The sequence below is a fragment of the Bos indicus genome, chromosome 25, assembly GCF_029378745.1.
Source record: "Bos indicus isolate NIAB-ARS_2022 breed Sahiwal x Tharparkar chromosome 25, NIAB-ARS_B.indTharparkar_mat_pri_1.0, whole genome shotgun sequence".
Classification (NCBI taxonomy): Eukaryota; Metazoa; Chordata; class Mammalia; order Artiodactyla; family Bovidae; genus Bos; species Bos indicus.
The window spans coordinates 3,507,186-3,531,075 of record NC_091784.1 but is presented as its reverse complement, the minus strand read 5'-3'; the positions used below and the strand labels follow the sequence as shown (position 1 = coordinate 3,531,075).

General features: G+C 58.3%; 2 protein-coding genes across 4 annotated transcripts; both read right to left on the bottom strand.

Annotated features, from left to right (window-relative positions):
- Positions 1-5,376: 5,376 nt before the first annotated feature.
- Positions 5,377-9,767, bottom strand: LOC109578670 (uncharacterized). The gene is made up of 8 exons (XM_070779512.1): positions 9,586-9,767; positions 9,425-9,466; positions 8,052-8,172; positions 7,935-7,973; positions 7,737-7,793; positions 7,358-7,384; positions 7,123-7,182; positions 5,377-6,644 (listed from the first exon to the last, which is right to left on the bottom strand). The coding sequence occupies exons 5-8, from the start codon at positions 7,761-7,763 to the stop codon at positions 6,327-6,329; spliced, it is 432 nt and encodes a 143-aa protein (XP_070635613.1). The 5' UTR covers positions 7,764-7,793; positions 7,935-7,973; positions 8,052-8,172; positions 9,425-9,466; positions 9,586-9,767; the 3' UTR covers positions 5,377-6,326.
- Positions 9,768-10,983: 1,216 nt separating this feature from the next.
- Positions 10,984-23,617, bottom strand: MMP25 (matrix metallopeptidase 25). Of its 3 annotated transcripts, none has more exons than XM_070779510.1 (10): positions 23,019-23,612; positions 22,442-22,574; positions 20,659-20,794; positions 20,259-20,551; positions 15,510-15,686; positions 15,341-15,425; positions 15,093-15,175; positions 14,562-14,714; positions 14,219-14,476; positions 10,984-12,531 (listed from the first exon to the last, which is right to left on the bottom strand). In XM_070779510.1, exons 1-10 carry the CDS (start codon positions 23,106-23,108, stop codon positions 12,389-12,391), a joined length of 1,551 nt encoding a protein of 516 aa, XP_070635611.1. In that variant the 5' UTR covers positions 23,109-23,612; the 3' UTR covers positions 10,984-12,388. The 3 variants fall into 3 exon arrangements, with proteins under 3 accessions (XP_070635611.1, XP_070635612.1, XP_019843645.2); XM_070779511.1 differs by having other exon boundaries at positions 10,986-12,557; positions 23,019-23,617; XM_019988086.2 differs by having other exon boundaries at positions 12,387-14,055; positions 23,019-23,595.
- Positions 23,618-23,890: the final 273 nt, after the last annotated feature.

Genomic DNA, 23,890 nt, shown 5'->3' with positions numbered 1-23,890 from the left:
TCCCATTCTTTAAAAAACATAATTCAATACCATGTGGCATGTTTGCGACCCTGACTTCATGACGTCTGAGAGGCTGGACAAGTGTCCATTGTCACAGCGAAAGGAGCCTCAGGTGTCACATGGGACATCCCTCTCTGGGCACCTCCAACCAACTCTTGGTTGCCCCCCAGCTCATCCTCAGCCACCCTGTCCCCCATCAATGCTGGATTCCAGCCTCTTCTGGAAAACAGTGATTCGGGTCTGTCACGTTCCTGCCACCAAACTTCGCCTTGGGGCTCCATCACTGCTCCGAGCAAATGAAGGGTTTTCTCTCCTGTTATTTTTATTGTCCTGCTTCAGGGCTGATAAACTTTTTGAAGACAAGTTTCCTCCTCCTCATACTTAGAAAGGGTCCTGACAGAGGCCCAGATGGCTTCTGGTGCCTTTAAACATCCAGATCCCTGGCTGGTTGAAGACACCGGGCTGTCATCCTCCCTCTGGCCTGGTTGTGACCACGCTGGGCTCCATGCCCCTGGGTCACCTCTGGGCTGCACTGTGGGCCCGCTGAGGCTGGTGGCACATAAGAAATGGTGGGTATGTGACTCCAGCCATGGGGGTGAACCTCTCTCACCCAGGCCGTGAGTGGAATCTGTAAACACAGGAAGAGGTTGGCTCCTGGGTGGAGAACACGGAGGGGACGCACAAGTCAGAAGACAGAGACCTGAGATGGCAGCTGCTGGCCCTGGTCCCTTGCAGATCGGGGCCACCCCCAGCCCACCCCCACATCAACCACCCAGTTTGTTCAAATGCAGATTCCTGGCCCCAGACCCAGAGTGAGGATTCACAGTGAAGCCATGGAATCTGCATTTTTCAAGTTCCCTAGGTCATTCTCTCTTTTTCTTGGACCACACCGATCGGCTTGAAGGATTTGAGTTCTGGGACTAGAAATTTAACTCAGGCCACGACAATGAGAGCACCAGATTCTAACCACTGGACCACCAGGGAACTCCCTTCCTGGATTATCTTGTGTGGACTATTCCAGAAGCAGAGTTCCAGAGGCATTCATTTAGATCCTGAATTCAGTGGGGAGGGAGGTCATTGCGGTGGCCAGGTTCCATCCACTTGTCACCCAGGGGCACTGAGGAGACAGTGACCCCAGACTGAGAGTGGACCAGTCCACTTTCTTCCCACCAACATCGAGCTGATGGGAGCCAAGCGGTTCTGGAGGGGGTGGCAGAGGCTCAGGTGAGGAGGTGGGAGAGGTGTTTTAGGAGCAGGAGGGTGTCGTACTGAATGTGGGCAGTGCTGGTTACCAGCGTGCTGATTAGAACCAAGGATGGGCCACAGGGGCCGTCTCAGGAGAATCACCCACGTGATGCTCATGTGACACCCATGTGAACCATGGATGTCACCCCGGACTTGGGACATGCTCAGGGGTGGTCACAGAGCTGGGTTTGGGACCCCACCAATGTGCTTCGATTGGCACTTCGTGAGGGGATGACAGGATGAGAAACCTTAGACCAGAGGCTGGAGAGCCTGCTCAGCAAGGGGGAGTGGGGCTGTCCTGTAAAGAGCCAAGCACTTGGGACAGCTGCTGTTGGCAGGCGGGGCGGGCTGCAGGAATTCAGCCACCTGAGCTCCGGGAAAGGCCAGGTGTTCCGGGAAAAGGAGAGTCCTGCGGGGTCATGGCCAGGGACAGGGGAGGAAGGAAGGCCCAGGAGGCGGCAGTCAGGACATTCAGTGCCAGGGCTGGCCCTGTGTCTCTGCCCTCCTGGATTTAGGTCCACCTGCATCCCCAGCTGCATCCTGGCTGAGACCCACCCCTGGGACAGACTTCCCACAGCCACCACCCGAGGGGGCCCGGTGGGAGATCCGATCCCTTCCATACAGCCGCAGGTTCCCTTCAGGGGGAGGCCAGGCCCCCCACCAGCAGGGACAGAAGAGGCAGGAGGGGCACTGAAGGACGCCCCGCAGCCGGACTGATCCCACATTGACAGTCGCAGTCTCTGGCTTAAGGGTCGCTCTGGGGGGTCTGGGGGCCCGAGGGCCCACAGTGGGGGCGGGGCAGTCCAGGAACTTGGGACCCATGGGTTGGGGGGAGTCTGGCTCGGCTCTGATGCTGCCCTTGGGGAAGCGCCAGTAGTGGAGGCCCTTGAAGAAGTAGGTGTCACCTGCGGGGAGGGAGAGGTTTGAGGGGCTGGTGCACGCCTGCCCACCCTCCAAACCCCTCTCTCCGCACCGCTTCTCCGCCCACGCCGGGCTCTGCAGGCCCCACCACCCCACGGCCACTGGGCCCCCAAGGCCCGGCCCCCCGGGTGCGCGAGCTCTCCCACCCCTGTTGCTGACGGTGACATCGTCGGGGGCCGGCAGCGCGCCCTCCCAGAGGCTCTGATCGCGCGGGTAGCCGGGGTCCGGGCGCGCCGCCGCCTCCTCCTACCGCCAGTACTGCCGCCCCCGGATCAGGTAGGTCTTCTCGTTGAGCCGCCAGGAGACACGGCGTCCACCTCCGCCCCGGGGGGCAGCCCCGGCTCGGTGAGCGGGCGTGCGGAGCCCTCTTGCAGCCGGTCCTGGAACGACGAGAACTGCGGGCCTGCGAGCGGGGCGGGGGCCGGGTAGGCCGCGCTGCGCGTGCCCCGCGCTAGCCCGCCACCACCGGGACCCTGCTACTGCTGCTAAGTCGCTTCAGTCCTGTCCGACTCTGTGCGACTCCATAGACGGCAGCCCACCAGGCTCCCCCATCCCTGGGATTCTCCAGGTAAGAACACTGGAGTGGGTTGCCATTTCCCTCTCCAATGCAGGAAAGTGGAAAGTAAAAGTGAAGTCCCTCAGTCGTGTCGGACTCTTTGCCACCCCATGGACTGCAGCCTACCAGGCTCCTCGGTCCATGGGATTTTACAGGCAAGAGTACTGGAGTGGGGTGCCATAGCCTTCTCCACAAAAGAAGAGAATCCGGCACTGATTTAGATCCTGAATTCTGTGATGAGCTGGGGTGGGGGGCGGTCAATAGGTGGCCCAGGTCAGACCCACACATCACCCAGGAACGATGACGAAGCAGTGACCCCAGACTGAGAGGGGGACAGTCCACTGTCTTCCCACCAGCATGAGCTGATGGGAGCCAAGCAGCTCCCGAGTGGACGGCAGGGGCTCAGGTGTGGAAGAGGGGAGAGGTGTTCCAGGTGCAGGAGGGTGTCCCCCTGAAAGTGGGCAGTTCTGGTTCCAGGGTGCTGACCAGAAAGAAGGTGCATGGGGTCTGCCTGTGGAGCATCATCTATGTGTGAGCAGTGATGTCACCCAGGACCTGGGGCACGGTGACCAGGGGTGGTCTCAGGGCTGATGTGGGGTTCCCCAGCAAAGTGGGTTGCTTGGGATGTCACAGAAGGAGGACAGGGTGACAAAAATCACAGAGGGCCCACAGAGGCAGGCTGGGGTTCAGCGTCCCGGGGTGGACGGTGGGGCCCATCCCTAAAGACCCAAACAGCTTGGCACAGTTGTTGACAGGAGTGGCCTGGGCTGCCTGGCACACAGACTGGGGCCTTCAGGAGAGAATGAAGGCCGTCTGGGCGCTGAGCCCTCTGGGGTCCCCTTGATCCAAAGCAAAGTGGCAGGTGTCTCCCTGCCCTGGCCTGCCCCACAGGGCTTGTCGCTCGCAGCCTGGCCAGCCTCCTTGCTGAGGCAACAGCCTCTCTCAGCCCAGCACCTCCATGGCCTTCTCTTAAGTCTTCAAGGCCCAGGGCCACCATAACAAAGAACCACAAACTCGTGTATCAACAACACACATTTATTCTTTCACAGGGCAGCTTAGATGTTGAGGTCAAGGTGTCAGCAGGTACGGTTCCTCTGAGCGCCCTGAGGGAAGCCTGTGTTCCAGGGCTCTCCTAGGCTTTAGATAGCCATCTCCACGTCGACAGGGTGTCCTCTCCAGACGTTTAAGTGTCTCCTAATCCCCCATTTTCATAAGGTTAACAGTCATAATGGATTAGGGCCCACTCCAAGGACCACGTTTCTCTTGATCCCTTGTAAAGACCACCTCCAGATGACGTGGCATTCAGAGGACTTCAGCATGGGAATTTGGAGACACAGTGAGACTTCTGATATCCTTGAAGGGCAACTGGATTTGGAAAGTAGAGGTGTTTCTTGGGCACAGCTGGAAGGGAAAGCTCTGAGCCGGGGGCTGGGAGGTTCAGTCATTTAGGTGTTGGGAAGAAGACAGGGCTACGGGAGTCCCCACATGTCACAGGTTTAGGTTTAAGACTCCTGCAAGACTCCTAGGAGGAACGCTTCCAGGAGAGAGGACAGGTCAATAAGAGACTGAGGAACTGGGAGAACTCACAGCGTGGGGGGCACTAGTGGTAAGGGATCTGACTGCCAATGCGGGAGATGGAAGCGACCTGGGTTCAATGCCTGGGCTTGGAAGATCCCTTGGACAAGGAAATGACACGCACTCTACTGTCCTTGCCTGGGAAATCCCATGGATGAGGGACCTGGTGGGCCACAGTCCGTGGGGCTGCAGAGGCGAACACGACAGGGCGACAGCACTCACAGCATATCAAGGCGTGATTATTTCCTGAGCCCCACCCATGTGCCAGGGAATGTGGTGGGGCCTTAGGGGACCTGGCTTGAAATAGAGGGGCAAAGCTGCCCCGGAGAAAAAGGAGGGCATCCCAGGCAAAAGGAGCAGCATGTGCAGAGACCCGGGTGGGAGAGAGAGGAGCTTGGCCAGCAGCCAAGGACTATTGCGCAGGTGAGGAGATGCAGAGCAGCATCCTGTGGATGAGACGGGGTCTGACAGGTCAGTGACAGCCTTAGGTCCTCAGTTGTGTCCGACTCTGTGCCACCCCGTGGACTGTAGGCTGCCAGGCTCCTTTCACCTCTCCCTGAATTCTTTCTGAGCTGAGACATAAAGGACCAGAGTTCCTCGGATCCCATGAAATACCTCCTAATGGTTTCAAATGGCTATCCTATGCTAAATGGAGTACAAAACGTCTTCTTTACAGCAAATCACCCACTGAAAACTGCTGTCTATAACATGCATGTGCTGGTTAAAAGGTCCAAGAAGTGAGATGACTGATATTTACATAAGTAATATTTCATTGTTTCAGAATTCTGCATAGGAAGAAGGAAACTTGTGCCCAGAATCCCTGGAAATTGCACCTATTCCATTCACATCACTCCCTCCTGTACATTGGAGGACTCTTTCCTCCATATTTTTATTGGATTTTGTTCTGTTACCTCCCGAGTTTATATTGTCCATGCACAAATCACATATCATTGGTCAAAAACTGAAACATTTCCTTGGGAGGGAAAGTGTTTAGAAAATGTATTTCATGTAACTTACATTGAAATGGAGAAAAGATTTAATCTAAAAACAACAACAACAAAAATAAAAACAAACTCATATTGATGTTGAAACGGGGAAGAAATTTAATGTTAAACAAAACATCCATACTACTTCTATCAACGGCTATAATCACCATCGTGAGAAGTAGAATATCAGATGTAAGTCATTATGTAAAAAGAAAAAAAGGAAATAGTCAAGTGCAGGTTTAGCACAGGGGCATCAGAGAACAGAGGAAAGTCTGAGGGACTTGCATACTGATGGGGAGGTGAGGCAGGGACGGGGCCAGGAAGCCAAGGCTGCTCAGGGCCTGGCAGTGGGCGGCTCCTTGCAGCAGGGAACTCAGGCCAGAGGTAGGCCTTCCAGTGTCAGGCCTGTCAGAGGGACCCTCTGGAAGTGAAGGGGGAAGGATATGCCCGGAATGGGGCTCTGCCACAAGGAACTCCCAGACAGGCTGCTGTCCTCCTCAGACAGGAAGGCACAGGCCCAGGAGACAGGGAGAGCCTTCCTCCAGGTCTCCTGCCCTGCTGGGGCCTCAGCTGACAGCAAGCTGGGTCGCTTAGGATGATGAGGGCACTAAGATGCTAATGTCAGGGTCAGGGTCCACCACTGACTCCTCCTGCGAGACCCGCAGCCGGCCCTCAGGGGTCCCCCTCGCTGAGGATCAGCTCAGCGCCCCATCTGACAGGGTCTGGAGCGACAGGCAGAGACACTGAGGCATGCTGACCCACGGAAGGCACCTTGGTCCTTGGGGCCTCTGGGCTTCCAAGCCTCTCCCACGTCCCTGGGTCAGCAGAACATCCCCGTCCCTGACAGACAGGTCAGACCTGGAGAAGGGAAACCTGGCCTGATGCTGTGGTGTCGTCCCTGCAGGACAGGAGGGGAGGGCAGTTAAAGGATGGGTCAAGGGTGAGCAGGAGGGTAAAGGTCGCTTCAGAAGATGGTTTCCGGGAAGGGCATCGTACAGGGCCTTCTGAATGAGGTGGGGCTCCTCCAGAACCATGTGAGGCTCTTAGACCTGGATGAGGCTTCTGCATAAGAGCTGCCCAACAAAGGAGCAGAAATCCGTGAGCACTTCCCAGAGGGCCTCCACCGCACTGCAGACGGCCTGTAGGCAGGCCGCGGCCTTCTCCCACAGCCAGGTGAGCGCATCCCGACACCCGGACAGGAAACTCTGCAGAATGCCCAAGAACTGCCGCAGGGCTCTGGCCCAGATGCTCTCTTCCGGATTCTGGACCTCCAGAGAGGTGGAGACGGAGCGTCTCTGGATTCTGCAGCGTACTTCTTGCTGTGCTTCCTGAAGCAAGGGACTGGACTCCTTCAGGGTTTCCTGCAGGGATTGTGGGCTATTCAGGGACTCGCCCGGAGCGAGGCAGACCCTGGTCCTGACCTTACCGAGGCCTCCCAGCCCTTGTGAAATGCTGGGACTCAGAAGCCCACGAATCCAAACTGCCTGCTTCTGGCCAAAAGGTCTGCAGACACGAGCACTTCTCCCAGAGACTGGGCCTTGCCCCTCGGTTCCCTTCGAAGAACGAACCCCAGTCCTTGGTTGTACCTGCGTCTACGTGGTCGACCGCTGAACCCAGCGCCAGGCCCACAGGGCTCATAGCAGGAAGCTAAGTCCAGGGCTCTGGCCACCGATGCTGAGTCGGGAGGCTGATGCCCACAAGGCTGCACCACCTGAGATTTCAGGGAGCCCCCACTTCATCCCCCACTCCAGGGAGCTCTGTGCACACGCAGCAGCCCCAAGGACAAGAGAGACCAGTGGGGAGGGGAAGGAAGGCACTGAGACAGTGGCTCCAACTCACGGGACTGTTCTCTTGAATGTGATTATCCATGACTTTAAAGGCGTCCTTGATGAATTTTTCCTGGGGAGAGGAAGTGTGCAGTCTGCACTCCTGCCTCCCTGCTGAGGTCAGTGGTCCCCACTGTGGCCTCCCATGCATCCAGGTGAGTCTGAAGGGAGCCAGTGCCCCAGACTCCATACCCTGGCTGATCCAACTCTGAGGATTTCCCTTAGCAGGGGGCAAGGTCCAAACTCACCTTAGTCTCTGCTAGGACTGCCTCCATCTGTTGGGAAAAAACCTCTGTTTAAAATACCCCCACCCTCTCTCACTTTCACCCTGAATCCCAAGGCCCAGCTAGTTCTCATCTCTGCCCAGTTACCCCAATAACTAACACTCAACCTGGGGACCATGCTCTGGCATCCTGCCCCACCCTCGTTGCCCTGTGGTCCGGACGCTGCCCTCAGCATCCCTGGGCCTCCGTATCTCCTCCCTGTACACTCACCTGCCACACAGGTGTGCATTTGTCCAGTGTAAGGACTGGGTGCTGAGCTGTGACCCTCATCATCACCATGACTGTGAACCCACCCCACCTCCCTCAAACTGGGGAGGGTCGGAGGTGGGGCACAGTGACCCACCTGTGCTCCTTCTGGTTCATTTTCCATTGTATCGAAAAATTCATCTACAAGGTTGTGCTGTGAACAGAGATGGACTTGAGTAAAAGAATCTCGGTTCTTCTCCCTGCTGGGTCCCAAGTGGGCCAGAATGTTCTCAGCTTCACCCAGCAGAACCCAGGCCTCCTGAACCCCAGCTATACGTGGAAATGAGCTTCTTACCGATAACACCCTGAAAGAAGCCAGGACACGTGGGTCTCTCTGTGGAGGTAACAGTGAAATTCAGGCTTCTGACCTTGTAACCACCAAGATCTGTTTTATACACACACACACACTCACCCAAGGAGGACGGTTGCCCTGGAGTAGGCGGGTCAACCTGGTTCCCAGATGTCTAGCCCTCCGTGGTCCTGCTGAGAGCTGACCAGGGAGGAACTGGCACTGTCCTCTCCTGTCTGAGGTGCTGAGGGTGACAGTGGCCAGTCTTCCTGACCTCTGACCCTGCAGACCCCCGGCCCCCAGCCCTTCCCCTCCAGACAATTGATGACTCATGGAGGTGGGAGGTGCCCCACCGACCCCTTGGGATACTCGGGAATCTGGCGCTGTCCCCGCTGCCCTCCTGGCCCTGGGTAGTCAGTGCGGCTCACATCTCGAGCAGGGCTCCTGTCTGCACACTCTTGTCTGGGGGCCCCATCCTGTCAGCCCAGCATCACACATAACTGGGCAAGGAAACTCCTCGCGGGTCCGTGGGGACACTCTCTGCCCGCATCCTCTCACTGGACCTGAGTGCTCAGCCTGGCTCACCCCAAGATGACCACTCCCAGACACCGGTGTTCCATGGCCCAGAGCCCCTGGGGATCTGGTCACCCTCAGAACTAGGTAGGTGAGTGGACAGAGGGCGGAGGCCACCCCAAAGGTAAGAATAGTTTCTGATCTCAGTGTGGCTTCAGCTGTTGATCCACGCCCTGAGAGAAATGCTTTCAGCTTTTCTCTGAAAATCCTGGCCAGTGAACTAGACCCCACACGCTGCAACTAAGATCGCTCAGAGACAAAAGAAATTCAATAAATAGGAATAAGCATTAGAAGGAGCCTGAGGACGGCTGATTCCTCGGACACTGCAGAGGCTCCAGGTCCGGCTCCCCCACGAGCATGACGACTCTAATTCCTACACTCACTCCCTGGTCCATTGCTCCTTCCTCGGTCCCAAAGGCCCCCACACTGAGCTGCCCGCAAAACTGACCTCCCAGCAGGAGCCCCAGCCCCACAGCCAGGACCTGCCACATAAGGAAAAGGCTCAGAGCAACAGGAAACTGGAGCGTGCTTGTCAACAATTATCCAAAATTTCAGGATGGTGACAGCAGAGCGTTCGACCAGGGTTATTGTGAGACGGGGCGCTTTGATGGCACGGGTCCCATGTTTTGACCCTCTGCTTCCTCAGTGGGAAGGAAATGGCAACCCGCTCCAGTATCTCTGCCTGGAGAAGCCCATGGACAGGGGAGCCTGGTGGGCTACAGTCCCGGGGTTCGCAAAGAGTTGGACACCACTGAGGGACTCACACTTTCACTTCCCCTGTGGCCACCCCAGGGCCCAGGGAGGGTGGGACAGAGGTTGCTGCGCACAGAGCAGTCAGCAGGGCTGGGGCTGAGCTGGTGGGAGCGGGGACAGGTGGCAAATGAGACTCCAGGCCCACTCTCCCCTCATCTCTTGTCACTCACCTTAGCGAAGCACATGGTGGCTTAGGGTCCTGCCGCTGGGACCTGGTGGAGGAAGAGTGGGAGGAAAGTGCTTCAGAGAAGAAGGCTCGCACACCACCCTGGAGGATCCTCCCCCTGCAGGTCTCCCCCACCCCCACGCCAGGCTCCCCAGAGCCCCTCACCTGAGATCCTGCAGCCAGAGCTCCAGCTGAGCACTACCCCGCTGCCTGCTGAGCCCCAGCGACTTAAGAGCTGGCCAGGGAAGGGCAGAGAGGGTGGAGCCCTGCTGGGGAGGAGGCAGGGTCAGCTGGATGTGTTTGAGACAGAAACTGAGATAGAAATAGAAGCAGAAACAGAAGAGGAAGGGGGGGAGTCAGAAGGAGGGGAAGACATGGAGCCAGAATCTGAGGGGCGGGGCGGGAAGGGCGTGTCCCTTACACTCAGGGTCCCAGGACAGGGGCCTTCTCCCTGAGCTGGGTGGGGATCTCTGAGCCCAGCTTGGGCTGGGACCCCCCGCCATCGGCTAGAGCACGCGGAGGGACGGGGTAAAGTCCAGACTTGGGATGATAGTTTGAGGAAGCTTCAGGGGGAGCCGACCAGGGCCCTTGAACAGACTGCACCCCACTCCATATCCAGAGAAGCTTCTGTAGCTGCCCTGCCCTCAGGAAGTCACAGGACCTGCGGGAGCCCTGAGGTGGAGACTCTCCCCTGCATCCAGGGCAGGGCCGGGCCTGTGTGCCTCACCCACAGGATGTGTCCTTCAGAAGGGGCAGAAGGGAGCCTTGCTGGCCGTCTGGGCCCCGCTGACCAGGGTCTCCTGAGCCCTGCTCGGGACCCCGGGCCTCAGTCACCATGGCAGGGGTCTCCCTGGCCCTGGCCAGCCCCACAGGGCTTGACTCTCACAGCCTGGCCCACCTCCCCCCTAAGACCACAGCCCCTCACAGCCATGGCCTGGCATCTGTCTTAGAGACCCAGGGCTGCCATAACAAAGAGCCACAGACCCGGGTCTCAGCAACACACATTTATTCTCACAGTGAAGCCTCGAAATTGAAATCAAGGTGTCAGCAGGCAGCGGTTGCTCTAGAGCCCTGAGGGAAGCACGTGTTCCAGGCTTCTCTCCTAGGCGTGTAGACAGCTGTCTCCAGGTCTACATGGTGCCCTCCCTAGACACGTATCTGTCTCCTAATTCCCCATTTTCCTAAGGTCACCAGTCATAATGGATTAGGGCCCACCCTAAGGGCCTCATGCTCACTTGATTCCCTGTAAAGACCCCCCTCCAGGCGCTGGTGGTTAGGACTTCACTGTGTGAATTTAGGGGAACACTATTCAGTGTCTAATATCCTTGAAGAGGAACCGGGCTCCTGATGGGCCACCCGTGTGCACCCCATGGGGACAACCTATGAATCCTGCTCCTCAGGGAAAGTCTCTCTTGGGCCCACCAGACCCCAGCTGGTACCCCCTGCCCCTTAGGGGCCCGTTCAGTTGTCTGAAACTCCCTTCCCACACCCAGGAGGTCCAGATCCTTCCCTGAACCAGCTCAGAACGCCGGGTGGGAGGGAGACAACAGAGCCGCGCTTGCTTCAGCTGTGGGCTTCCCTGGTGGCTGAGGGTAGAGAATCCGCCTGCAATGCGGGAGACCTGGGTTTGATCCCTGGGTCAGAAAGATCCCCCTGGAGAAAGGAACCCACTCCAGTATCACGGCTCAGAGAATTCCATGGACTGCATAGTCCATGGGTCAGAGAGTCAGGCACAGCTGAGCAGCTTTCACTTGCTTCAGCTGCACGCCTCATTTCCAGGTCTTATCTCGGGTGATCTGGCTGCCTGAGACCCAACACTGGGCACCTCCACATCTGTCTCAGGAAGGCCACCTCCTGAAAGGCATTTCATGTCTCACTGTGGGCTGAACCCTTTTCTTTATAGAGTTTTAGTGAGGTGTAATTCACATATCATACAATTCACCCAGGAAAGTGCCTAATTTAATGCACAGTACTACTCAACCATCATCACCATCAATTTGAGAACACTTTTATCATCTCCAGAAACCATCCTGCACCCCTATGCCATCATCCCCATGGCCCACCACCATGCAATCCCTAAGTCTGCTTTTAACTTTTTGAGGTACCACTAGACTATTTCCCCAGGCTTCCCCGGTAGCTCAGCGGTAAAGAATCTGCCTGCAATGCGAGAGATCCGGGTTCAATCTGTGGGTCAGGGAAGATCCCTGGGAGGACGACATGGCAACCCACTCCAATATTGTTGCCTGGAAAACCCCATGGACAGAGGAGCCTGGGGGGCTACAGTCTATGGGGCCATGGAGACAGCATTGAGCGTGCACGCACACACAACGGTCGTATAAGTTTTCCGGCTCCATGCCCTTCCCACATGTATCATCTGTAACTTTTTGTCCCCATTCTGTGAGTGTCTTTTTACTTTTCCGGTGTTGCCCTTTGAAATATGAAAGTTTTGAGTGTTTATATTTTAATAATTTGTCTCATTTATTTCCCATTCTTTAAATAACATAATTCAATACCATGTGGCATTTTTGTGAACCTGACTTCATGACGTCTGAGAGGCTGGACAAGTGTCCATTGTCGCAGCGAAAGGAGCCTCAGGTGTCACATGGGACATCCCTCTCTGGGCGCCTCCAACCAACTCTTGGTTGCCCCCCAGCTCATCCTCAGCCACCCTGTCCCCCGTCAATGCTGGATTCCAGCCTCTTCTGGAAAACAGTGATTCGGGTCTGTCATGTTCCTGCCACCAAACTTCGCCTTGGGGCTCCATCACTGCTCCGAGGAAATGAAGGGGTTTCTCTCCTGTTATTTTTATTGTCCTGCTTCAGGGCTGATAAACTTTTTGAAGACAAGTTTCCTCCTCCTCGTACTTAGAAAGGGTCCTGACAGAGGCCCAGATGGCTTCTGGTGCCTTTGAATTCCCAGGTGGCTGGCTGGTTGAAGACACCGGGCTGTCATCCTCCTTCTGGCCTGGTCATGACCACGCTGGGCTCCATGCCCCTGAGTCAGCTCTTGCAGCACTGTGGGCCCGCTGAGGCTGGTAGCACATTAAGAAATGGTGGGTATGTGACTCCAGCCATGGGGGTGAACCTCTCTCACCCAGGCTGTGAGTAGGCTCTGTAAACACAGGAAGAGGTTGGCCCCTGGGTGGAGAACACGGAGGGGACGCACAAGTCAGAAGACAGAGACCTGAGATGGCAGCTGCTGGCCCTGGTCCCTTGAAGATCGGGGCCACCCCCAGCCCACCCCCACATCAACCACCCAGTTTGTTCAAATGCAGATTCCTGGCTCCAGACCCAGAGTGAGGATTCACAGTGAAGCCATGGAATCCGCATTTTTCAAGTTCCCTAGGTCATTCTCTCGTTTTCTTAGACCACACCGATCAGCTTGAAGGATTTTAGTTCTGGGATTAGAAATTTAACTCAGGCCATGACAGTGAGAGCACCAGATTCTAATCACTGGACCACCAGGGAACTCCCTTCCTGGGTCATCCTGTGTGGAATGTTCCAGAAGCAGAGTTGCAGAGGCACTCATTTAGATTCTGAATTCAGTGGGGAAGGGGGTCATTGAGGTGGCCCAGGTTCCACCCACCTGTCACCCAGGAACACTGAGGAGGCAGTGACCCCAGACTGAGAGGGGACCAGTCCACTGTCCTCACACCAGCATCGAGCTGATGGGAGCCAAGGGGTTCTGGAGAGGGTGGCAGAGGCTCAGGTGAAGTGGTGGGAGAGGTGTTTTAGGAGCAGGAGGGTGTCGTACTGAATGTGGGTGGTTCTGGTACCAGCGTGCTGACCAGAAAGGATGGGCCACAGGGGTGGGCCATCTGAGGAGCATCACCCACGTGTGAACCACGGATGTCACCCCAGACTTGGGACACATGCTCTGGAGTGGTCGCAGAGCTGGGTTTGGGACCCCACCAATGTGCTTCGATTGGGACATCGTGGAGGGAGGACAGGATGAGAAACGTTAGAGCAGAGGCTGGAGAGCCTGCTCAGCACGGGGGAGTGGGGCTGTCCTGTAGAGCCAAGCACTTGGGACAGCTGCTGTTGGCAGGCGGGGTGGGGCTGCAGGAATTCAGCCCCCTGAGCTCTGGGAAAGGCCAGGTGTTCCGGGAAAAGGAGAGTCCTGCGGGGTCATGGCCAGGGGCAGGGGAGGAAGGAAGGGTCAGGGGAGGAAGGAAGGCCCAGGAGGCCACACTCAGGGCATTCAGTGCCAGGGCCGGCCCTGTGTCTCCGCCCTCCTGGACTTAGCTCCACCTGCATCCCCAGCTGCATCCTGGCTGAGCCCAGCCCCTGGGACAGACTTCCCACAGCCACAACCCGCAGGGGCCCCGTGGGCGATCCGCTCCCTTCCACGCAGCCGCAGGTTCCCTTCAGGGGGAGGCCAGGCCCCCCACCAGCAGGGACAGAAGAGGCAGGAGGAGCACCGAAGGCCGCCCCGCAGCCCGACTGATTCCGCACTGACAGTCGCAGTCTCCGGCCTTAAGGGTCGCTCTGGGGGGTCTGGGGGCCCGAGGGCCCACAGTGGGGGCGGGGCAGTCCAGGAACTTGGGACCCATGGGTTGGGGGGAGTCTGGCTCGGCTTTGATGCTGCCCTTGGGGAAGCGCCAGTAGTGGAGGCCCTTGAAGAAGTAGGTGTCACCTGCGGGGAGGGAGAGGTTTCAGGGACTGGTAGCACGCCTGCCCACCCTCCAAACCCCTCTCTCCGCACCGCTTCTCCGCCCACGCCGGGGTCTGCAGGCCCCACCACCCCACGGCCCCTGGGCCCCCATCGCCCAGCCCCCCGGATGCGCGAGCTCTCCCACCTGTGTTGCTGACAGTGACATCGTCGGGGGCCGACGGTGCGCCCTCCCAGAGGCTCAGGTCGCGCGGGTAGCCGGGGTCCGGGCGCGCCGCCGCCTCGTCGTACCGCCAGTACTGCCGCCCCCGGATCAGGTAGGTCTTCCCGTTGAGCGGCCAGGAGAACACGGCGTCCACCTCCGTCCCGGGGGGCAGCCCCAGCTCGGTGAGCGGGCGCGCGGCGCCCTCTAGCAGCCGGTCCTGGAACGACCAGAACTGCGGGCCTGCGGGCAGGGCGGGGGCCCGGGTGAGCCGCGCTGCGCATGCCCCGCGCTAGCGCCCCCGCCCCCAAACCCGGACCGCACTGACCGCTAAATAAGAGGATCCGGCCGTCCGGGTGACGGGCGTAGGCGGCCTGAATGACCTTCACCTGGGTTGGCAGCCCCTCCCAGAAGCGGTGGAGCCGGGCGGGCCGGGGTGACACCAGCTGTCCCGAGGGCTGGAGGCGCCAGAACCAGGGGCCTGGGTTGGGGGGCGATTGGGGGTTGGAAGAAGGGGTGGGCGTATAGGCGTGAGATGAGATGGCAGGAGGTCACCCCTTCTGTACACCCCTCTACTACCGCGCACCCACCTTGCCCGCCAGGGTGTGGCTTGGACACAGTTCAGGGTTTCCCCTCCCACCGCTGGGGGCGGGGCGGGGCGGGGCGGGGCGGGGCGGGGGGCGCAGGTCCATCAAAAATCAAGGCTGCAGTGGCTCTAGGGTGACCGGCTGGGCCAGGAGTTTCCCATTTTTGGCACTGAAAGTCCGGCATTCCTGCGACCCTCGGGGCCCGGGCGGCGGGTCACTCTAAGTGGATGTGAAGCCAGCTGTATGCGTCCGGGGAGATGGAAGTCACTTACCTTTGAAGAAGAAAGTTTCGCCTCGGATGTTGGCGATGGCGTCAAAATTGCCATCACATCGATCAGGGAGGGGTTGGGGGGTGCTGGGAAGGAAAAGAGAGGTGAGCAGAGAGGAGGGGCGGGGTCCCGCTCCTTTTATTTAACCTTTACCGCATCCTACAAAGCAGGGACTCTCACCTGCCCATCTGGAGAGGAGGACCCTGAGGTTAGGGAGCGCATCCAAAGCCTTCTACCTGGAGAGGACTCACCTGTCCGGGGGCAGGGCAGGGGGCGGGGGAGGAGGAGCCAGGGGCTTCCGTGTGGGCTTGTCATATGGGGTTTGGGGTGCTCTCCCTGTGGAGAAAGGGTTACAGGGCTGGGTCCCCTGAGGCTACTGCAGAGGCCACCAGGGGGCGAGCACCCCGCCGCCCGCGGTACCGTAGAGCTGCTGCAGGCCTTCGCGGTCGTCCTGAGACAGGCGGTACTCGGCGGGGTTGCCCACTGGGCCCTGGTAAAAGGGCCTCATGATGGAGTCGGGCGCTGAGGAGTGGCCCAGGCCCAGGGCGTGGCCGAACTCATGAACAGCCACCGCAAACAGGTCCGTCCCCTCGCCATCTGGGGAGGAAGGGAGAATGCGCTGGAGCCGGGCTCCACCCCCACCCTGGCGCCCCCAGGAAGCCCCGGAGAAAGGGGCCTTCTGGTGGACACAGCCAGGAGACCCTCCGAGGTGGCCGTGGCCTCCTCTGCGCGGACCCCCTCCCTGAGTCATCTTTTCCCTCCTCTGTGGGTGCACTTGTTCGGAAGATAGTCTCCTGTAGCCTGGTTTGGCAGTGCTGCACACCGGGGGGACGGACTGAAAAGACCTCAGAGCAGACTAGGGAAAGAGCAGGAGGAAACGGCATGGACAGGGGAAGGAGCAACTGTATAAGGATGGAGCCCCTGCCCCAGCAAGGCAACATACAGAAACATGTGGGGAGACCTCCCCGCTGGTCCCCACGCTCCCAATGCAGGGGGTCTAGGTCAGGGAACTAGATTCCACGGGCTGCAACTGAGAGCCTGCAGGCTGCAAGATCCCAAGGGCCGCAAGGAAGACCCGGCACAGCCAAATGCATAAATGAATATTCTTTAAAAAAAAAAAAAAAAAAGGAAACATTCTAGAGGAAGCAGGATCCTCTGGGTGTGTGGTTCTCTGGAGGGAGCCCCAGCTCTGGGGAAACTCCCTTCTGGCAGCTCCAGAGGCCCCGCCCCTCTGCACCATTCTCACTCCCACCCACAGGGAAGGTAGGTCAGACTCCATGGCCCCCCTCCTCCTCCTTCCATCCCCACCCGGCTAGTGCCCAGGACCCCCAGTCCTCTATTTCTGCTCCATCTCTCCCTCCCACAGCCTCCATCCCCCACCCCTGCAGCCTGCATCTCTCGGAATTCGGAACTCGAAGCTCTAGCAAGCACTCTCTAACCACAGCCCGCTGGCCCTGGCGCCCAACCTCTCTGACCACAGAAGGCTTTTCCCTGGGGACCCAGCCCAGGCGCCAGGACCAAGCTGTCTCCACGCTCCCAGCTGCTGGCTGAATCCCAGCTCCTCATTGATTCCCGAGCCAGTGAGAGGCTAAGAAGGCACAGAGACAGCAAGAGACAAGCAGCGCCCCCCGCCACCCCCAGGTTGATCTACCGTCATGGAAATGTCTAACTAGAGTGAGCAGTGGTGAAAGTGCAATTATTGGAAGTAACCTGGTGAACTGAAAAGCAAATTTCTCTCCACCCGTCAAGGCCACTAAGTGAGAATCTAAGGACAAGATGAGTGAGTCGTAAGCAGAGCAGCAAAGGCTTTTCCTGTTACTTCTACCTCCTATCCTCATTTTACAGGTGAGGAAACTGAGGCACAGAGAGGTCAAGTTAAATGACAGAGACGGAACCCTGGCTGGGCTGTCCTGCTTCTCAGCAGTGGTTTCAGATGTCTGTCAAACTCATAAGTACTGATGAATTCCCATGTTGACTGTGGCTTTTCTCAATATGTGCTGAGAGCTTTTTCTAAGAAACTGGACGGAGGACATTTGGTGTCTTAATCAGGTAGATCTTTTTTGTATTTTACCACGTGCCCCACCCGGTGTCCTTGCCTCTCCTCTGGCCACACCCCTTCCTTGCACCCTTGTCACGCTATTTAGCTAGGGAAATTACACAACCATGCAGATCCAGCCGCAGAGACTCCCGGTGCTCATCTCTGGAGGGTCCTCTGCACCTCCCCTCACCCTCACCCACAGCCTCAGCAGGCAGCTCCTTTGCTCCCCCCATTCAGCCTCAAATCCAGACTCAAAGCCCCTCCAGGTGCTACCCAGTCCCAGCCCCAGCCCGCAACTCTTAGATGACAAATTTCCTGTTTCATCAAGACGGGCCGCTTGTGTCATCGGTAAGCTTCTGTGCATGGGGCACAGAGCTTCATCCCCCACCAGCTCATCTCCTGCTTCTTGCCCTGCCCTGGGAGAGATCTTTGCCTCACTCACCTCCTCCAGGACAAGGACAAAGCCCCACCCATCCGTTCATCTCTGCCTTCATGCATGCATGCATCTGTCCCTCCATCCATCCGTGTGTCCGTTCATCGGTTCATTGATCCATCTGTTAATCCGCGATTCATACACTCATCCCCCACCTCTATTGTCTCATCCACTGTCCCCGAGTCTTCAAGACTCCCTCATCCTAGGGCACCCCCTGGACCTGTCTGCCCACCATCCACACCCCGCACCCCGCCAGCAAGCTCTCTGCTCAGCAGTCTGAACTCAGCCTTCTGTTGCTCAGCTCCTCTCATGCCTCTGTGGTCTGGATTCTCCCTCCACCCACCAAGCCATTGGGCACTAAAGTCACTTTGTCCCCACATGGCGAGATCCAACCGTAAGTAAGTTACTGGATGACTTGAAGCCCCGCTCACTGCTGCCCACTTCCTCCTTCACTTGTCTTCCTCCTCACCTTTCAACCTAGTTTTTCTCCATTTGTTTTCATCCTTCCCCAACCCCTCCACCTACTGCCCTCCCCTTAACTGTGAGACTTCCCCACCTCTGAACTTGGTCTTCACATTCTACCTTCTCCTGGAACCTGACCCCCCAGGTACCACCAACTCTCAAATGTGCTGGGAGACCCAGCTCATAGTGGCCGACAGTGAACAGTGTGCTGAGAGCTGTAGATGAATTACTGGTTTCATCTGCAAGCCCATGAGACCAGTACATACTATGATCGCCATTCCTCAGGTGAGGAAACTGAGCCCTCTGAGGCCAAGTAACTGGCACACGCAGCAGCAGGCGGGGGAACCCTGAATTGAGTTCAGCTCCAACCCCAAGTTCTTAAATGCTGTTATACAGCCTCCCTGCGGTGGATCTGTGTCTGCTATCCCCACCTCACCTGAGTCCGTCTGCAGAGCCTGAGGACCCATCCCCAGCAAATGGCTCTCCCTCCTGGCCCAGCCTCCCCCAGCAGTTCCAGGGATGGGAAGTGGGAGAGCTGGGCCCCCTGCCTCCAGGCAGAACCAACCCTGGGGTGCTATTTACGCTCCAGAGAGCTCCAGAGAGTTCCCTGCGGGGTCAGGCTCTTCTCCAGCTGAGACCACATCCTAGCTTAGCTTCTCCCCCCTCCCTCCCCCGACGTCTCTCCTGCTTCCCTTTCCCCTGGGAACGTGCCCCCCAAAACTGCTTGCACAAGAATTTTCCTCTCACGCGCCAGTCCTGGGAAACCTGACTTGAGTTGGAGGAATCCAAATTCTAGCACAAGATACTGGATCATCAACGCACCACCTGCACCGACTCGGCGCTGCAGACACAGGCCCCGACCTGAACTCACCTGCCCTCCCCAGCCTGCTCCTCCTCCCCGCCCTCTTCTCACCTGCATTAATGGGACACCATCCTCCAGGGCCTTTGAGCCAGAAACCTGGCTGGTATCCGGCCATCCTCACTCCCTTTGCTGCCGAATCCAATCAGATCCCAATCTCTGTCCATCCTGATGGACTCCCCACTGAGCTGCCCACTGCCCTCCAGCCCCACTCCCATCGCCCCCACCATCTCTTACCTGGACCCCCAGCTACCTCCCTGCCTCCCTGTCTCCATCTTGCCCCCCAGGGCAGCCAGTGGTATCTCTGGAATGCAGAACTTCCCACAGCTCCCACTGCCTTTGGAATCCCATTGTCCAGGCCCTGCCACATGCCCTCCCAGGCCCCTCATCATATGAGACTGGCCCTCCATCCTCTGCGGTCCGCTCCTAACAGCACGTGTGTGCCTTCCAGCCCTGAATATCCCAGACCGATCCTCACCCCTGTACCCCCACCTCTGACTCCCCTGGCCTCAGCGAGCTCACTGGCTTGTGCTTTATACGTCCCCTCCCACCCCCACCCTGGTACTCCAGGAGAGTGGGACCCTGGGCGCTAGTTGGCACGCACTGTCTACATATGTGAAACAAGCAAAGTCACCGCTTCCAGGAAGTCCCCATCCCTTCAGCCAGCCTTTGTGTGAGCACCCCCAGGCTTAAGGACTTCCTCTGTTGTGATTCCACGTAATTGTGACACCCTGTGTAGCAACTGCCAGTTACTCTTCTGACTCAGCTACTGGCAGACCTGAGTTCTTGCCCTTCTGAGTCCTTGGCCCCAACTTGGACTTCCCCTCTGTGATGGGCAATTTTCTGTGTCAACTTGGCCAGACTAGGGTGCCCCAATGCCTGATTAAGTACCAGTCAAGATGTTGTTGTGGAGGTTATTTTATCAGCATGAATAACATCTATAAGCCACGGTAAGTAGAGCAGATTATCCTCCATAGTGTGGGCGGGGCCCGTCTAATCAGTTGAAGGCATTAAAAACCAAAACTGAGGTTTCCTGGAGAAGAAAGAATTCTGCCCAAAGACGGCAACATGGAAAGCCTGCCAGCTGCCTTGCTCTGCAAATACTGGACTCAAAATTGCACCATCAAGTCTCCTGAATTTCCAATTTGCAGGCCTGCCCTACAGATTTTGGAGCTCACCAGCCTCTGCAATTCTGTGAGCCAGTTCCTTAAAGTAAATCACTTTCTCCACACACACGTGCACACACCCATCCTACTGGTTCTGTTTCTCTAGAGAAGCCCAACTGATACAGCGTCCATCAGTAAACGTAATGTAAACTTCATTCTTAAGGACAGGCAGATCTGGACAGGGGACCTCTCAGAAGAGGGGAGATGGTACCTTTTGACCCAAAAGTCCAGGTCTCCTCATCGTCGAAGTGCGTGTCCCCAGAGATAGGGTGCTCCCCCGGGAAGAAGGCATGGGCCAGGGTGCCCCCCTGCCCATCGAAGGGGTAGCTGTCCTGGTGATAGGCCCGGGCAAAGTCGATGAGGATGTCAGGCTCCGTGGGCCCCTGCGAACCCACCTCCTGGAACCTGAGGTCTGACTCGGCGCCCCAGGTGGTCAGGGCGTGGTGCATGAGGGTCCGCACAGTCTCCTGGCTCAGCCCAGAGCCCTGGGGGAAGGAGTTGACCCTGGAAAGAGGGGGGCCGAGTGAGGGGCTCTGAGGAGAGAGGGCAGACAAAAGAAGCTGGGGCCCAGCGGGCAGCCCCAGGGTGGTCAACAGGGCACCAGGACTGACCTCCACGTCAGTGTCCGCTTCTTCCACACGCTGCCGCTCAGAGCGTACCGGCGCCGCCGCCTCACCAGCCCTGCTGCCCCCAGCACGTCGGGCAGCGAGCAGCGGGGTTTATGCATCGTGGCCACCGTCAGCGGGTCTGCAGGAGAGGTTGCGGCAGACGGGGAATCAGCAGCAGGCGCGAGCTACCATTTTCCATGGGCAAACTGAGTTTCCAAGAGCTACAGACACTTGCTCACAAAGGCCCCACAGCTTGCACTGGGAGCCGGGCTATCTGATTCTGAACACCAGCTCGTACCAAACTATGGCACTGCCCTCTGGGTATGATCACCCTTCACACCTGGTCCTGGATGGACACAAGAGTCTCAGGCCAGGATCTGAGTGGCCCGCTTACCTGAGTCCTGGCAGCTGGACTCCAGAGAAAGAACCCTGGGGGTGCCAGGAGAATGCCTCTCTTAAAGGTTGGAAGCCCCTAGGAGGCTACTCACACCTCACAGGCTAGCTCCCGAGTCCCCATCACATCCAGGTCAAGTTCAAAGTCCCCGGGCCAGCCAGGTATCTGGTCTCTGGTGGCAAGCCCCTCCCAGGTCAGGTCACCCGGAATCCCACCGCCCGGCTCAGCTCCATTCCCAGCAGTCCCCTCAGCTCCACATGAAGGTCCAACCTCATCTTGTCGTTTGAAGTGACAAGGAGCAACTGAGCACATCCTGGGGCCAGAAGGTTCTACCTCCCTCGCATCTGGACGGGACCCCTCTGCTTCCCTCTTCCTCTCATTTAACCCAATGGAGGAGCCTCTCAGCTCTGCCTCTGAAATACACATTCTGGATTCACTGCTTCTCATCACATCCTTGCCTGAACACTGGTCTCTGTGCTCCCCACTCTCCATTCTCCACCAGTAAGCAGTAAATAGTAAAGTAAATGTCACTCAGTCGTGTCCGACTCTTTGTGACCCCATGGACTGTAGCCTACCAGGTTCCTCTGTCCATGGGATTTTCCAGGCAAGAATACTGGAGTGGGTTGCCATTTCCTTCTCCAGGAGATCTTCCCAACCCAGGGGTCGAACCCAGGTCTCCCGCGTTGTAGGCAGACACTTTATCATCTGAGCTACCAGGGAAGTCCAGTAAGCAGAGGAAACTAAACTGTAAATCAGGTCTCCTTGCCTCCCTCCTTCAAACCCTCTCAGCGATTCTTATCACTTTTGAAGTCAAACCAAAACACCCTTCCTGGCTCTTGTTTGGCTCTGCAGTCCGCCTTTCATCACAGGCATACAAGCTTGTGTCTGCCACAGGGCCTTTGCACCAGCCTGCGAGATCGCCTCCCACATTCCCCCTCTTTGTGTCCTAGGAATTCTTCATGTCACATGAGCTCCTCCCAGCTCACGTGACCTATTTCAGAGGGGCCTGCCCTGCCCGGACCAGCCCCTGAGGATCATTAACATTTTATTTTCTTCAGAACACTCATCACTGTTATTGGTCTGAGCCTCTCTCCCTCTAGAACGTTAGCTCCACGTGAGCGGGGACCTCATCTACCTCGTTCGCCACTATACCAGTGGAGCCTGGAATGACCTCACATGTCAGTTCATCGGGAAAAGATTCCTGATAAATATTTACTGAAACAGGAATGTCTTAGCACCTCCAGGGTTGGGACCTGAGGTCAGCATGTTCATAGACCCTGGTGATTCAGCTACATGCAGATGTTTAGACCCTGCAGTTGGTGGTGTGGGCAACAATGGTCAGGCTGGGTGCAGGGCCAAGACAGGGCTGGGGAGGGGGTGGAGGCCACGTACCCAGGACGCCTGTCTCCGGCAGGCCGGCAAACCTCTGCATGACCTTGATCGCATCCCGCAGTTTTGCAGGGCTCTGCAGCTGGGCCTGGGCGGGGTGAGGGGGCGGCAAGTAGCCATAGCGGGTCAGCCAGTCCTAGACCAGAGGTGGGAACAGGGGAAGCAGAAAGGCTTGTGGAGGGACTCTCCCATCCAACCACCATCCTGGAAGCCTCACCACTCACCAGGCATGGCCAGCCCCGGGGAACCGTCTGCTCCCCACCTCAAGATCCAGGCCCTCCAGCCCCGGCTTTGCTAGTGTTCATCTGTTCCCAAGAGTGCCCACTTCCCCACCCCAACCCAACCCTTTTTCAGATTTCCAAATTCCGGCCCTCAACCTCCTGACGAATCCAAGAATTCGGGTCCCCAGTCTCCACCCTCGGTCACGAATCCAAGGATTCCGGTCCCCAGTCTCCATCCTCGGTCACTCTTTGGACATTTGGAAAGCGTCCCCAGCCTTCTCTGAACCCAGAAGTCCAGGCCCCGGGCTCCCCTCTCTCAGCTCTGTTGCAGATCTGAGCCGGCGGACCCCTGCACTCACCACGCCCAGGCTCACGTCCTGCGCGGAGGGCTCCCGGGCGCGCGCGGGCGGCTGCAGCAGCGGGAGCAGCAAGGCCAGGAGCCGGAGCATGGCGCTCTCCTCCCCGGCGGCCGGCTGGGCTCCCGGGGACCTGCCCCGCACCGCCCTGGAGATCTGGGGAGGAGGTCGGGGGCCCGGAGAGGCTCAAGGGACCTGGCACCGCGTACGAGGAGTGGGCCAGGGGGTGAAAGGGTGGCGCGCGGGGATCCGGGACCTTGGGAGGTACGATGCGGGGGGTACTGGGGCGTCCAGCCGAGGGCCGGGAAGGTTGAGAGGAAGCGGGCTCCGGGTCTGCGGCACGGCCTCCGGGGGGTGAGCACAGGTCCGGTCCGCGCCGACGGCCTGTCGTCCGGACAGGAGGGCTAGCCCGGCGGGGCGGGGCGGGGGCGGGGCGGGGAAGGCGAAGACTGCTGGGGCCGACCTTACGTCGGCAGTGATGGCTAAAGACCCTACCGGATCCAAGGCCTCCCCGACTGCTTCAGAGAGCCGGGCCGCAAGTTTCTCTTCCCAGATCCCTGCTCTAATGGGACTCTCCGGAGGGCCGCTCGCTTCTGCTTTCTCAGATCCGCGCCGCCCGGCCCGGGGGAGGGGCGGCTCGGGGCCCTCCCCTCCCCCCACCGCCCTTCCCGGAGACCCCCGGGCGCGCGGCCGGCGCTTCGGCTGGGGGATTTCCGGGCGGCGGGCGGCTGGGCTACTTCCCCCTCCAAGGGGCCGCGGCACGCCCCCCGCCCATCCCTGCCAGCCCCGCACTCCTCCCACCCCGCCCCCCGCCGCCCGGGTGTGCGCGCCTGGGGCTGCCTATGGTCCCCGAATTAATTCCCCTAACTACGTGG